General features: G+C 38.5%; 1 protein-coding gene across 3 annotated transcripts in view; it reads left to right on the top strand.

Annotated features, from left to right (window-relative positions):
* The window catches only part of CUNH9orf3 (chromosome unknown C9orf3 homolog), a 402,054-nt gene that overhangs the window by 80,402 nt on the left and 304,986 nt on the right, over positions 1 to 16,666 (top strand). For all 3 annotated transcript variants that reach the window (XM_019517353.1, XM_019517354.1, XM_019517355.1), the window contains exons 4-5: positions 705 to 861; positions 5,162 to 5,410. In XM_019517353.1, the coding sequence (XP_019372898.1) occupies positions 705 to 861; positions 5,162 to 5,410 (406 nt within the window). The remainder of the gene's footprint in view (positions 1 to 704; positions 862 to 5,161; positions 5,411 to 16,666) is intronic.

The following is a 16,666-nucleotide window of genomic DNA, read 5'->3' as shown; positions in this document are numbered from 1 at the left end:
TATTTTATTATCTGTGGTATGAATTACCTGTATGGCAGTTCATAAGCGCACTTATTGGGGAATAATGCTTATCCCTTTTTCTAGGCAGAAGATCCTGTTTGACTCCACACTTGCTTGTATGGTGCAAGGGCTTGGACTATTAGTACAAAATGTAGAACGACTGTAGAATTAGGAAGTACTTTCTAATGATGAGGGTGGTCAAGTACCAGAACAGGCTACTGGAGAAGTTGTGGAGTTTCCATTCCTGGAAATTTTGAAAAGCAGGTTACACAGACACTTAGCTGGGGTGGTTTAGCCAGGAATGATTCTGCCTTGAGTATGGGGCTGGACTAGATGACCTCATGAGGTCATCCCTACTTTCCTATAATCCTAATGTTTCACTAAGGCTTACATTTATAAAATCACAAAGCTAGGTTTAATTTTTGGAAGATTATTCAGATATAAATATTAGCATAAGCTCCATTTTAGGTTTAAACTCTTTCCTAATGTGCCTTTCACCCTCCAGCAGAAGTAACATGTAACTATCAATGTATTAAGTAATGTGGTTGAAAGACAATCTAGTTATCTGTTTCCTTCTTGAAGAAAAAATGTTGGGAGATGGGGGAAGAGGTTTTCCAAACATTTGTGCATTACAATTCAGAGTCCTGATACTAGAAATGTATGTTGTATCCTAGTAAGTAATTGCTGTTTCCTTTTGCTCATAGGTATCTTTAGTTGGAACTATTATGTGACCATGCCAATGCCAGCATCCACCTTCACTATCGCTGTTGGGTGCTGGATAGAAGTCAAACGGGAATCTCTTGCAACTGAGGTCATGACAAATGATGTGATCTCCTTGCCATTTTCAAAGGCTGATTTCAGGTTGGTGTTTGGGATATTTTTGAAAAATAAACACTTGAGGGAGTATTCCATTTAGTCTGTGAAATGTGGGTGATTCATGTGAGCAGAGGGATCACAGATGAACATGTTTAATCAAGACAGAAAGCAGTTTTATTGGGGAAGTAAGTCCAGAGGCGAAGGATGGTCAATTGTGTATAGTTTCTGTAGAAAAAAATAGGTTCGCAGATCAAGACAATTAGTTTCTACATGTGTTTAATTTGTCTAACTGAATTCTCAGATGCTGCAATTTATTTCCAGTTTCACACGGTCCTTACATCCTTTTAGTTTGTAATCAGTTAAACATTTAATGTACGGATTTTTAAAAACGTTTTTTTTTGCCAATTAAATTGGTTTGTAAATCACTCAAGTTGTTTTGGTTCCATTTATTGCTGCTAAGAATATGGATTGTAAAGACCTCAATGCTTCAGTATTGTTAGTCAGATTCTGTATATGGAGGACCAAATAGTCATCTCTGAATGGGCTCTCAGGTTTAACTTTCCCGCTCAGCTGATGCTGTGTTAATTTTAATAATAATCTCAGTGAACTTTAGAAAAAGCCTTTCATTTATTTTAAAATAATGAGATGAGAAATATGGTTTGAAACTTTCATTTTTTATACCATTAGATGTACCTTTAAATCATTCCATACTTATGCCCCCACTGTGGACATGTCTGTATCTGACAAAACACAACATGTAATACTGTAGATACATCCCCACTGTGAATATATTTGTTGTATCTACAGAATTTCACATGCTGCCATTATGTTATGTTGTACATTCCTCTCTAATGTGCCACGCTTTTAATATCTGTACTTTTTGCTGATCTTACTGTAATTAATTACGTTAAGTGTTTATGAAAAAAGAGAGAGGTTTAGTTATTCAGATACGTTACATTAGAAATGTTGCAAGTGTTTAGTTATGTTGTTTTCTAACTTTTTCAGACAGTACTTTCATAACATTTGGCATGTAAATATGGGCAATAACCATATGGTAAGCTTACTGTCTCCATGAGCAATACCCTCAAGTGTTCCACCCTACTTGGCATTGCTGAAGTATAGGGCCAAGGATAGCTTGCCTGTGGAGCCTGGATGGAGCAGCGTAGTGTGATTGAGGGCATCATTGGTAGAACTGTTCTTATGCCCATTTTATAGATGGGAACATTAAAGCACAGAGAGAATGAGTGATATGCCCAAGATCATACGTATCATACTAGAGGTAGAAACAGAGCAGAGAGCTGTGGATGTTTTAACCACTGCATGAAAGTCCTCCTTTTCAGATAGAAAAAAGCCCCAAACCCTAACATCCGCAGCATCAAATATTTTCCATTTGTGGTTTTATTTTATTTTGTTTTATGCATTCTCTTCCATGGGAGTTTGTTTTTGTTTTATGTCTGTTGGAGGCTGAATCATAACTTCTTAGAATAAGCAAACTGCACCAGGAACAGAGAAGTTTTTTCAGTAATGAAAAATCCTTGGGACTAGACTTTTGCTGCCTTTACAATAGGATCTTTCCTGGTATACATGTAACGTAAATCCCACAAATACTGTCTGTTTCTCCAGTTAGTACTTTCCCAATCATTGAGCTGTATAGTTGTTTTTGTCTCATGTCTTCACTGTTCCACCAATGAGACTTCTCTTACCACTGTCTTCCTGCCTTCCTGTCCTCCTTGAACTAACTGCTGTAACTCTCCTGTCCTTTAAAATCTCTCCTCAAGTTCCTTTTTGACTGTGAGGACAGAAATTAACTGGTTAATTATGGTTACTAGTCGATATGCCTTTTTTTTCTTTTTAAAAGAAGTCACCTTATTAAAACATCTATCATCTGATGATACAACCAGGCTCTTCTGAAACTGCATGTCGTATGCCATTCCCTTACCGTCTGTCTGTCTTGTGTGTTATATGGCACCTAGCATGCGGTGGGAGTTACCAGACATAAATAGTGATAAGGCCTGTGCCTGTACATATGGAACATCAGTGTGTGACTTACTTAACTGCAGCGATTCTCACTAAAGTGCACAAAATGCAAATCTGGCTTCTGTCATTTACAGAAAACTTAATAATTCATATCTTTCTTATTCAAAGGTTGAATGCTTTAGTCCTTCCCCTCAGGATTTAATTTGCTGCTGCTTATTGAGAAATATAAATCTGGTTATAATTTTTCATTCCACTTACTGCTGTATCATTTTGAAAAACTTTTAATACTATTTGTATAGAAAATAAAATCACTTTATTTTAAGGTCTTTTGATCAGATGAAGCAAGAAGGGACTATCCTGTACATAATGAGAGATTGGTATAAGTTCGAATTTAGATGGCTTTATGTGAAAATTGTGTTGTAGGTAAAATGAATACAGGACATCCAGGTAGCAAAGGTGAATGTATGTGGGCAGGGGTTTTTTGCAAAAGAAAAAGTCATCAGATATTTGTCTGAGAGATTTTCAAGTCTAAGTTTTGGATGTTGTTAACCCTTATTTCTCTACATAATATTTACTATCGAGTTCTTACCCACTGTAATCAACAAAAATCAGTGTAGTCAACACTTGGCATGGTCATGAAAGTATGAAGAGTGGGCCCAAAGGTAGATAAAACAGGGAAATCATAGTGCAGTTAGTCAAATGAGAAGATAAGAAGTTCTTGAGAAATAAGGAAATGAGAATGGATTACTGAAAGAAAGCTATTTTAAGGTGGGATGGATTTATTTTGATTTTGATGCGTGGACATGCTTCTACCTCTAGGCATACTATAGGCATTGAAAATGTACAAACTCATCTGAAATATAAATTTCATCTGATAAATCTTAAAGGCAGATTTCTCAAAAAAGAAAACATTCCCAACAAGAAGTTTGGGTCTCCACTGCTGGTTTGAAGGAAGAGAGAGGAGCTAGAAGAGGGAGGCTTTTCTGACAGTTAGAGCAGCCTCATAGAAGGCATAAAACTGAGCCAGAGACATCAAGCTAGATTCCTGTTTATTAGTCTGTGAAGAATCCTGGGCAGTTATTCAAAGGATTCAGGGTGCCACCTTCATTCCCGTGTCAGATTTCACGCTCGGTAACTACATTTTGACAGATATAATTTTTTTAAAAGGTCAGTCAGCCACCACCCTTTGAAAAATATTATGTAAATTCAGTTATAATGTTAAATATGTATGGCATTTTTTTCACTAGAGATCACTGTGTTTCAGTGCTGGGTGAGGTTTCTTTGTGTAGATCTGTGAAAATTGTTTAGGGTCCATTTCTTTCAGCTAAAGAGACATTGCATAAATGTTGGGTGGTGTTTATTGCATAGTTTTTTAACACAGTTATATGCCAGCACTTCAGCAAATGCAGTGGGTGCTAATATTTACCATAGTAATAATAAGCACTACACCTGCTAGAAAGTATTTGAAAAATCTGTCCCGTAAGTGGAAACCAAACCAAACCACCTAACCGAACACACAACCCACCAAAAAGAGACTGTTGTAGAGGTGAGAAGCTAGCAGGTGAAAATCTGTGAAGCTGATTTTTCTTTGAGCTGAATTCATTTGGACAAATAACTACTTCTAAAAGCATTAGGAAGTGTAGGGTTTTTTCCAAGTCCACCTTTGATGGAAACCAGTCCATAGAAGATACACAGTTCACATTTGGTTCTGAAGTGATTCTTTTTCAGCTGTTACCAGTGATAAGACTGCAATGATGTGCACTGCTGTTTTATTAGTAGGAGCAGCTGTTAATAGTTTTTTTCCAGAAGCATTTTTAATTTAAGAAATTTAACTTTTATTTTATTGAAACCATATTTCTGTTTTTATTTCAGGAAAAAATGAATCCAGACTTTGTTCCTTGGTTAAATATTGAAGTGTTTCAAAACATTCATCTTAGAAATTCTGAATCGTTCTTTTAGTTTCAGTTACATTGGTTCTTCTTGTTCACTTACTTTTCCATATTTTCTTATTGTAAAATATGCACATAGACACAAATGTATGCACAGTTATGGCTTGTACAGTAGTTGGATTTGAACCCATGTTTTTTTAATTCCTTTTTGCTGTAAAACAAGGTGTTACTATTTTCACTTGTTTTAGATTGGAGTAGCCAAATCAATTCCACCTAAGTTTATTAATTTTGCTCCACAATTTTTCACTGCCGTACTGGTGTGAAGACCGGGAGAACACAAATGAGCCATCATTCTGTGCAAGTCCATCTATAGTTTTGTGTCCTTGGTGTCTGCAGAAGATCCTAACTTCCAGTATTCACATCTAGCTCTGCCTATTTCTAATATCAAATTAAACCACTGCACTTTTTATTGTTCATAGGTTGGTTGAAGGGGGCTGTGGTCATTTGGAATACCCCTGCCGGTTCCAAAATCCTGGTGCCGCATCTCAACCAGTCATTCCTCATCGAGTCTTTGCTCCATGGTGCCTGAGGGACCTCTGTGCAGAGAAGCTGCTTGAGCTGATTCCTCAATGCCTGTCGGCTGCTCATGCTACACTGGGTACTCATCCCTTTTCCAGGCTCGATGTGTTGATAGTCCCTTCCAACTTTTCCAGTCTGGGAATGGCCAGGTACAGAAGCCTCTCTAATGTACTTTTATTTTTGAGTTTATAACTCTCTTGCTTTTGCTGCATCATTTCATTCTTATGTGCTGCATCCCAGTTTTTCCTAACTAGTCAGACTGATTGTTTAAAGGCCACATCTGCATTTGGTATCTGTGTTGTTCCTCAAATGGTATGGAGAAAGTAAGCAACTTGAGTTATGACTATGAGCCAGCTGCTCTATTTCTACATACTGAAAAGAGTTTTGAGGAGTAATCAGCCAGTACTGGTTTGAAAACTGAAATCTTCTTGTATTTTCTGTTGGCTCTTAGACCAAATGATAGCAAGCCTTTATTTGTTCCTACTTCACAGGTGGGGTTAGTGTAAACAGAAACAGCTAGACTTCTTTTATCCAATAGCTAGCAATCTCAGCTTCATATCAGTACTAGCTTGCTGCACTATTTTAATTGGACTGATTTTTGGAAGTATAATTTTTCTTCATGTTGTTACAGTTTATTTGCATCCTTTGTATTATGATCTTCAGCTTTACTAGGTTGTGGGTAAGGGAAATATATAAGCTCATTAAACATGTGGCTCTGAGTTTTCCCCATTAACCAAATTAAAGTTCTTTCCTCTTTGCTTTTCATTTCCATATTTTGATGCTTTTGTGGTGTTTTCTTGTAGTAGCTTTTCCCCCTTTAATTCCTAGCAAAACATGGGCATACAAAAATCTGCTAAACTTGGGGTTTATTCTTTTGTGATTTGTCGAACTGAAACAATATTTGTAAAACTAATTAAGAAACCTTTGAACACAGATCATTTCAAGCTTTTAGAGAGTCCTTGGATATTACAAAATGGAATAATTTTATTATTTCTGTAATAAAATTTTAAATCATCCAACTGTATTAGAATTTTTTTGGAATATTAAGAAAGGGAAATGTACTAACTGAAATGCTGTTGTTGCTTTTTTGGTTTCTAAAGACTATTTATATTAGTCTCAAGGCAATTTTTGTGAACAGCAGAAGATAAAATGGTATTTTTATTTGCATAGTGCCCATAGTTAGGTAGATGCTGTTAGTTGTACAGAAAGACAGGAGGATAATGGTTTCGGAGTAGTGGGTATTTCCAGATTGCTACATTGCTCCAGTGCTTTCCTAACAACTAGCAGGATTGCTTTCAGCCATCTGTGTCTTAGAACAGCAATATGAGGCAGCTCTAGATTCCAGATAGGCCAGCCAGTAACTGTTGATCCAGAGTGCTCACCCCATATAGGTTTCTAATATTTACATTTCTTGTGGGGAGATTAATCCAATCATAAATCTTAAGTGTTTATTGTGTATTTGCCACATGAATGTCTCATTCATGTACATTTCTACTTATGATTTACACTGATATGCACTGACATGCAGTGCTGAATTATGCAACATTTCATGACGTCTCACCTCATCATGGAAAAAAACAGGAGATTTGGCCAACATGTCCTGTCATATAGCTTGTGGTATATGGTGTTGCAGTAATTTTTTTCTTTTTTTTTTAAATATATAAACAATGGAAAGTGAAGGTAAGGAATTCAGTGATGTATATTTTTGGTTTGTGAAATGAGCTTTATCTCTGTGTTGGGATCATTTCTGATATTTACTTTGAGAGTCCTCTTGCATTCTACTGCCTGTTGTAGCATGCCTGCAAGAAATAATTCTCAAGAGCTTTTCGACAGCATTGTATGCTTAACTAAGATTTAGGACTGATGTCATAACTCATACTACTTAGACCCAGGGAGGAGATGTGTGCATCACATAAAGGGAAGGCGGGAAGGGAGAGAGAGGGCAGCCCAGACAGAAAGAACACAATAGATGAAAGCCTTTGGATGGTCTTACAGGCCTGAGAATATTCTTGAGGAGGCCGTTAGAGCTTCCATGGGCATATGTCCTTCCCAGAGTTCTTAGGGACAAGACGGCCTTAGGCTATTCTGTAGCAAAACCATCTGTGGTTATTTGAGTCAAGTTTGTGTATTCAGAATATAGAAGTAATAGTACTTCCTTTGTGATTGAGATGAGAAAACCTATACTCATATTTCCTTATGCTTGCTCCAACGGCTGTCAGCTCCAAGTGATCCGTATCCTTGGTATAAGTAAAAGATGAAAGGAAAAGGCATGTGCATTTCCTGAAGCTTTTCATTCAACAGTTCATCAAGCCAAGGACATTCTTCTTCTTCTTCTTCTTCTTCTTCTTCTTTTAAAGAAATAAATAATTTTCAGTTATTTAAATGGTGGACTGTCTTTGGACCACAAAGGAAATTATAAAGTGCTCCATAATAGCATGCTTGTTCTTGTCCTGTGTCCTTGTGCATACAGAAGCTTCTGTGCATAGCAAATGGCCCAAATGGTTAATTCCTGCCCATTGCAGTTACAATGACTTAAATAACTCCGTTTTCAGAATAAACCCAGGCTCAGAACCATATAAAAAGATTGCTGTTATCTTGGGTTAGCAAGGGTGCTATACTATTTATTTTTTATCATCTAGTCTATCTGTAGCAGTACAAACATAACGCAGCATGCGAGCACAAAGGGGCTGTTGTTTTGAGAATTCTAATTGTACTCCTGTCTGCCAGGGAAGGAAGCAGTCATAAATTTTAGTCATTATCTCAACTATTAAGGCTTTACAGCATTTCACATTTTTCTTTGTCTGTTCCTCATTAGCCTCTAGTTACTGTGTTTTTATACCCCAAAGTACTTTCATTTATTCAAGGAGGTGTTACCCCAGGTTTCAGTGTTATGAAACGATGGTGATTCTTGAATTGAATTGTTTAATTAGGAAACTTAAGTTGCTGTCTCTTCTAGCAGCCAATGCTAGAGATTGTCCGCATTTTCTTTAAAGCTCCGCAGATGCCTTATGGGGAAAATTCCATTCATTCTGCTTATGTTTTCTGTATATCTCTTCCCATAGTTTTTAATTTATTAAGGGCTTTTGTATAGAAACAGGATCTTGATTGTTTATAATAATCACAATCATCCCCTCCTGCTTCTTACTCCTCTTTTGAAGTCAGGAGATCTATTCTGTGCTCGTTATATTGTGCTTACACCAATTTGATTCTAGTGAATTCAGTAGCATTTCTTCTGGTTTTATACTAGCATGAGAGAAGAATATAGCTGCAATTTCTTAGGTAGTTATGTTACATTATTCGCTACAGTAAAAACTGTGACAGATTTGAATCAGTTTTCAGTCACTTATACAGGCTTATGTGTAATTTCTGTCCCTAGCTCAAGACACTGATTCATTTTTGGTTTCCCCAAGAAAATCTGTTACATACAGAGACCTGTAGTCCTTTTTTGCACCCACTGAGCCATCTGTCATCAAGATCAAGTCCATGATTTTCTGTCACTATCTGCTTACATTGAAACAATCTTTCCTGCATACCTGTTACTAGGGCTGTGCAAAGCTTCGGTAGCCAATTCAATTCAGAGGAGATTTGGCCCAATTTGGCAGACGAATCTCTAAATCTGAATTGAATCAGGAGACCCGTTAAAAGGTCCAAATCGGACTGGGAGCGTCCAAATCGATTTGGGGAGATTTGGAAGGCTTGCAGCAAACAGAAACTGAGAAGAGGGAGGGGGATGGTGTGATCTTCCATATATGGAAAAGACTGAGCGGGGAGAAAGACTGCTCTGATACTGGTATCTGTAGCTGGCCAGTGACTGTGATCTTTCACTGAGCTCCCTCCTGTTTTCACCTCATTCTACCTTAACGCACACAAGTAATACGAGTTTTGCTTTCAACAGTTTGAGGGGCACTTTCACAGAAACCCCTGCACCTGTCTCGTTGAAACTTGTCAGGCTTCATGCCCTCAGAAGGGGCCAGCATCTATGCTGTTTTCATCTGAATCTGCAAAAAACCCACAAAGTTATAGGCATTTTAGTGATTCCCCATTATAGTCTATGGCCGAATCTCTGAATTGGCGCCAAATCTCCAAATCCAAATTGGCCGAATCAAATTGGGACAGCGATTCGAATCACCGAATCAAATCACTATTCCTCCAAATCAGCTGACTCCAAAGTGAATGCTTGCTGGTTCACACAGGCCTACCAACTACCCATGGATTTCTGCTATAAGCTCATTAGTTTCCATTTCTCAGTCCTTGGAGGTTCCAGTGCCATCTTTCTACCTTTCTAACTTGCAGGTGCTAGTGTTTGTCACTCAGAGGACTGTAAGCTTTACTTATGTTGAAATTGAAATGTGTTTCCACAAATAATCGAACTTAAAATTTGGTTTGCAACATGGAGGATTTAAAGAACGACTGCGGTTATGTCCTTTTCTGTTTTATTGGTTTATTTTTAGATGTACTAGTTTTTGGTTGAGCACCAGCAAAGAAGCAGTCTTTTAGCAAAGCTCTGTGTATCAGTAACCCAGCTAGGAGCATGACATAAAACTCTGTGTTATCACACAGTAGAGCCAATAAACACCTAGAACAAAAGGAACTCCTAAGCAGTTCAAATCCTGGCCAAGATTTTCAAATTAGGTGTCCAAAGTTAGGCTATTTGATCCTTATTTGGATTCCAAAATAATTGATGTGCCTACAGATATGTTGAGCTCCCTTGACACCAGTAGGTGTTTTGTTGGTGAGCCCGTTAAAGCTAGTGGCAGCTGCTTGGTCCTCAGTGGGCACATCTACATGAGACACTTACTGAGTATTAGATGAATTGTACTGTGCATTAGCATGGCTGGCAAAAACTGTGTTAATGCGCTAATTCGCAGTAGACTTGGTCCAATGTGCATTAACGTCACTTAAAAACCATTCATCTGTGTTAATGCGCAGTAGTGCTGATTAGCACATTAAGTTTAGTACCTGTTATTACGGCACATAATGAAAGTGCAGATGTGCCCACTATGTTTGAAACTCAGGCCCACTCTTTAGCTGTTTACCTATGGTTTTAGCATGTTAACTTTAGCTTCCTGTGTTAAAAAATCTTGGTCCCCATTTTTCTGTTTCCTTCAAGTGGTCCTTGGTAATCATTTTAAGAGTAAAAAATACCTCTCTTTTGAAAAAGCGACACATGAGTAATATTGTCAGTTTTCCAACTCATGTTGTTCTTCTATTATGTGCAACCTTGCAAAATTATATTTGGCCAGTTTCCTGGGCTTGAATTTTTTTGTGGAAGAGATTTGATGCCTTATCTAATATGATATTTGTGACTAATTTGCAGAGCTGAATCAGTTGAATAATATTTCTGGCATGTTTTTTTTTATGCATTAGCAGTCCTGCCTCTACTTCTTATATACAGGGACCTACTTAATTCACAGTTTTGTGGATTTCATGGAAACCACAAAATCTGGGAATGTCCACAAAATGTGCAAAATTAACAACAATAACAAAAAAAATTAATACAAATAAAATTCTGGTGTCCCGTGGGAGCCAGTGGTTCTTACTGCCAGGAGGGGAGGGCACCTGTTGGTGGGGTAGCATGAGAGGCTGCAGAGAAGATGATGGCTGCCCCCTTGTAACTCTTCTCCCACCAAGGTCTCTCTGCTAATCAGCGCCAAGAGGCCAGGCAGCGCAAACAGCAGCCAGCAATCAAGACGGCAGCTGCCCCCGTGTTCCTCTTTGCCCCTGGGCCTCTCTACCAATCAGCACTGAGGAGCAGGGGCAAGGCCACTGTGAAATACCTGCAACATTGGTTTGGCACACTGAGTGAGCTGCAAAAAAATGTTTGTCTCGCCTAGGTCCCTACTTATATATAGCTGATAGCATATCCAACAGTACTAACAGTTCACTTCTCTTGTTTGCATCAGCTTTTGTAAAGGTCATTTATAGAGCTGTTATAATGTTACAAAGACCTGATCTTTTAAACCTTTTCCTGCTTCTTTTCCTAGACTAGGAAATAAGGTTTTATTACTTGTTTTTCTAAAAGACATTGCAAATAGCTTGATGGTTAACTGGAATGATCCTACAAATAATTCTGCATCTGCCTAAATGAAGCCACTTATGTGTGTGAAATTAACTCAAAGAATCTACTCAAACAGTGAATTTCAGTGAATATTTAGATGTTTATAGCGTTGGGGCCTGTATGGGTTTAGAGACATCAGGCAAGTGAAACTAATAAAGCAAGTAGTTTTTTTTACAGACTGTTATAAAAGCTGTTTTTCAAGTTTGCTCTCATCTACTGAAGGCAAAATCCGTAGCAATAACAAGAGGAAAGGCATCTTTGCTAAAGATTCAACATGCTGCTCTTCAACATAGGGTTGAGAGCTCAAAATTCACACTTGGAGGAAAATCATTCTTGATGTTCTTAATAGTTCTAAGATAAAAACAGGAAGCAGAGGAAATTGTTTAACAATATTTCTTGTTCTTTACATATCAATACAAATCATAAATAAATAATATTGATTAAATGAAATCAAGCACAAACCAAATGTTGTATGTTGCAAATTACTTTTAATAATATATTTCTTTCTTTTGCATGTTTTTGATGGCTGAGTTCTGTTCAAGATGAAAAGCCTCTTTCTGTGGCAGATTTTGTTTCATAAATCACACAGAAATTATTTTCTAAAAATTCTTATTTTCTTATTGTAGCCATTATGCTTGTGATCTATGAGTGAGTGGTGATGGCAAATTATAAATACTAAGATAGATGTGTTACATAGCAATTGAATATGCTCCCTCTTTTGAGTAGTAACTATTCTGGTAGTTATTTTGAAGGTTTCCGTAAGCCCTGCACACTCCGTTAGAGAAGCTCCTCTATTACAGATAATATTACAGATAATATTTATAAAAAACAAATATTTGGGGTAAAAGCTCTAGGGGCTTGGTTGTTGGAATAGAGGAGAAGGTTCGAGGGAGACAAGGATGCGTGAGATGTCCATTTAAAGCATTTCTTTTATTTTCACTGGGGGAGTGTCTGTACTGGAGGTTATGGCATCGAGAATTTTCGTAAACTGGGAGCTTCTAATTCTGAGATCGTCTACCAGCCAATTTAGCTTTATTTTCTTACTCTGTGATCTCCTCTTCTGTCTGAAGCCCAGCCTGAATGTATCACTATCCTAGGAATTTGGATCCAGTTTTCAGTGCTGCAGGATTTAGTGCTTTTAAAATAAGCTATTATTAGGCTGTTTGTTGGGTCTAGCCAATTATAAATAGCCAATTAATTTGCTATTCATCTTTGTGCTATGGCAGTGTGCTCTCTTTATTCTTGGATATGCCAAGATGACAGAATCAGCCAAGGACTGTCTACACTGAAGCCTTAGCAATGATAACAGTAATTTGGAATATGTGTCTACAAAACACTTGTGTATGAACTTGGTGATATTTAGACACTGAGAACACTTTCAATCTCTTAGCTGGAGCCTGAAGTGAAATTTGCTACTACTGCAGTCACAGTCTTCCACCCAGTTGTCATTTGGGATCAAAACAGGATTTGGACTATAGCAGGCCCAAAATATATCTTTAGTTATGTACTGAGCTGCTTCGCTCGTTTATTAACTCCTAACAGATGTCTTCTGAACACAAGCCTGCAGTGGGGTGAGGCTAATAGCTATCACCTTTCTCTGTAGCTAAAAAGCTGTTTGCTTGATGCAGTAGAAAGTGGATGATTGTTCTCATCCATTGTAGGAGATTGGTGTTGCTTTTAAGTTGAAGTCAAAATTGTTAAAAAAAAATTAAAGAGGATTTCATGATTTTTTTTTAAGAATGACATAGGTGTATCTTATGTTTTAATAGTGCTCCTATCAGTCTTTCTTAGGAGCTTGAAAAACAACTGGTTTCCATTTAGTCAACATTGTTTTTCATGTGGCAAATCTGTTTCCCTAGGTTTTAAATGGCACTGAAATTAAAATGACTATTTCTACTAAGGAAATATTTAAGATTGAATATAAAAATACATTTGGAAGCCAGATAATTTTTACTTTTGTGCCCACATCTTCAGTGAAGCTCATCGTGTCATTTCACTGTTGCAGCAGAGACAAGAAAGGGAGCATAAAATAATAGGCACTTGGACCTCAATGAGGTGAGCCATATGAAGTCAACAGTCACAAAATTGGTCTAAATTTTCAAAATACTTTTTTACCGTTGTTTATTATTTATATTATCATAGTGCCAAGGACCAGGATCCCATTGTCCTGGGTATTATGCAAGTCTCTGAAAATCACACCTTTCTCAGTCATTCCATATTGAGAACCCAAAAATGTAAGGCATCCAAAATCAGTCACTTCTAAAACTTAGAGTGTTATGTATTTTTTCTGTTTTATTAATTGCTGTACTACTGGTTTACTTTGCCTGTAAGGCAGAGAGAAGTAGCCATGTTAGTCTGAATTCAGGCAGAAGATACGCTAAAGTGGCACCTTATAGACTAACTAATTCAGAGGTATAAGCTTTTGTAAGCAACAACTTAACTTTGACAGATGCTGTGAATGAACCTGCAGGAAGCAGGGCTTCCAACTAGAAAGCAAGAATTTAAATATAAAGAATAGGGAAGGGGGAAGGAAAGGAAAAGGTGAACTGCTGAGAGAAGCAAAGGAGGATTGAAGAAGTCAAAAGGCTTAAATAAGGCAGCAAATCCATAGGGACAGAGGAGTTATAAAAACTAGTCCAGATAATGGGATACAAATGAGATTGTGGTAAATATGGACTAAAGAGAGATTATGGATTTTTATGTCATCATCTGGACTAGTTTTTATAACCGCATCCACAGTTGTATTACTTTTGAGCTACTTCTCTCTTTCTGCATCATGAACTTGTGCCTGGCTGATAATGCAGATCAAGGATTGAATCACCTCTTTGATAGGTCATCATTGGAAGTGCAGTAACAGTTCTACCCTTTTCTAGACACATACAGGTAAAGGCTACTCTAAACAAAGTGCTTTGAATGCTTCCACTTTTTTTATCCAGCAGCAAGATTAAATTGGGTACCGTTCTAATCTGTAATCTTAGCCAAGGACTGTTGAAGTCAACAGAAGCGCCATCTGACATGTTGGTGCTATGCTTAACTGGTTTTGGCCATTTTGAAAGTGGTTTATGTGCATTGAACGTCTGTTGTGTTACAGATTTGAACCAGTTTCCAATTACTAATACTGGTTTATGTGTAATTTATGTCCCTAGTCTGGAGGTCCCTTCCAGCCCTGTTTCTCCATGATTCTATGATTCTCTCTGTGATTCTATTTAAGTACCTAGAAGGATAAAGAGAAGTGTTTTTTAGATTAAACTCTGTAGGATGTTGCATGCTTAAAGCAGTATGTTTGTTATAAACAAGTCACCTTTGGTTTGTGTAGATTCTAGAATTTTTATTTCTGTTTGGAGAATCCATGTGTATTTGCATTTTAGTCCATCTTCCACAGGCTTTTTTGTTAATACTCTAGAAGCCTTTGTTAGGGTCAAAATGATCCATGTTTTGCTTGTTTTATGGTCCTGCAGTTCATGGATGATAGAGCAATACTATGAGAAAACCAAGTCTCACTGTATTTCAAACAAATCAATAGCTTTCTGATGCAAAAAAGGAATAAAAAGAGGCTCATTTGAGTTCATTTGAAATCCTGTGGACCTCAGATCTACAAACCCTAAGGCTAATTAAGTACAGAAAGTAAAAAAGCCTGAGGCTAAATCAATTCAAACTAAGCAGGTTCCTCGAAACTACATAGGTTGAACGGATAACCAGCTGAACTGATGTTGAGTTTTTAATTGGGAAAGGCAGGGGGAGGTCTGCACTGACCCCAGGCCAGGAGGTAGGGGGTGCTAGAGCATATCTCCCAGCCTGCTGGCCATTGGCAGCCCAGCCAAGTACCCTCAAACCCTGCTGTCCCCCCACAGGAGGTTTAGGAGCCCCCTATCTGGGTGAGGGGGAGGTTTCATCAGCCCAGGCAGCCCTGGGGAGCCTCCTCCCCACTCCTCCCAGCTGCTGATTGCTTCAGTTGCTGTTGCAGGAGTGAGAAGTCCTTGGCTGGGTACCTGCCCCTGTGGCCCAGCATGGGGGCACCAGGGAGCCCCTGCCCTCTTCCCCTCACCCTAGCTGAGGGTCCTCCAGCCCCAGGTAGCCCCAGGAGTTGAGGGGAATTCTTCCCAACCCCACCTGTTTGCCTGCAGCTGGGGGACCCTGGGCTGGGATGGGGAGAAGCCCCCCAAGGCAGGGGCTCCCTGGTGCCCCCATGCTGGGCTGAAGGAGCAGGCTTGGAGGACTTCTTCTTCCTCCCTTGTGTGGCAGCTGCTGAAGCAGTCAGGAGAGGAGGGGGCTGCCAGGCTCTGAGATGCCCACCTCACAGGGGCTTTCCTTCCCCCCATGTACTGTGTGGACCCTGGCTGGAGGGGCTGGGAGTCTGTTCCCCATCCCACCTATCCCTGTGGGCTGATGGATGCAGGCAGGAAGCAGGCTAAGGAGCAGAGGGGTGAGGCAGTCCCTGCTCCACTGGAGCAGGCAGCATAGCCCAGAGCTGTAAAGCATCCTGGGAAGCTGGAGGACTGTGAGTTAACTTGAACCCAGAAGGGATCTGGGACAGAAGTTAATTGGGAAAGGCAGGGGAAGGTCTGAAGTGACCTAAATCAGTTAAGTCTGATACTGCATCCAACCAGGTTTATTTTAAACTGGTTTTGGCCATTTTGAAAATGGTTTTTGTGCACTGAACTTCTGTTCTGTTGCAGGTTTAAAGCAGCTTCTGATCACTTAAACCGGTTTATGTGTAACTTCTGTCCCTAGCCCATTAGTTACTATTGTAATTTTGAGTTGAACGAGAAATGTTCTATTATGAATCCCAAATCTTTCACTTCACTTAATTTAGAACACCTGAAATTGTCAAAAAGGAATCTTGGCTGGAGATACAGTATCTGAGATTTCTAAGAAAGTTGGAACTAACATTGCAACTAGAAGCACACTCAAGAAACTACATATTTTTATTTATTAAACAAACATTCTTAAATTGGCTCTTCTACAGAAGTTCACTTACTTCAAATGAGTCAAATAAACATTACATTGTATGAAACAGACCTCCTAATATGTCCCATTACTTTAAAGCAGTGTTTTAAGCTGGAATGTGAAGCACACTTTTTTTTTCCTTGGCTTGAGTTACAGAAAATGTTATTTCTTCATTTAGTAATTGGATAGTTAATAGGGTTCTTTGTGATGTTACTGTAGAAGAGTGACTGCATTTTATTAAAATCGGGATTGGAATTATAGTTGCGCCCACTAGCATCATTATAGTTAAGGGTGTCTCAGCATTTCCAGTATGAACTTGTATTTCAGTGGTTTATAACTTGGCTATAAAAATTTGTTCCCAGCGTAAACTTGGCATAAACCATCTCAGCTTAAGAGAAAA

This window comes from Gavialis gangeticus, unplaced genomic scaffold (assembly GCF_001723915.1).
Source record: "Gavialis gangeticus isolate Ggan-Ray unplaced genomic scaffold, GavGan_comp1, whole genome shotgun sequence".
Taxonomy (NCBI): Eukaryota; Metazoa; Chordata; order Crocodylia; family Gavialidae; genus Gavialis; species Gavialis gangeticus.
The sequence above is the reverse complement of the archived record's forward strand: the minus strand, read 5'-3'. Positions and strand labels throughout refer to the sequence as shown.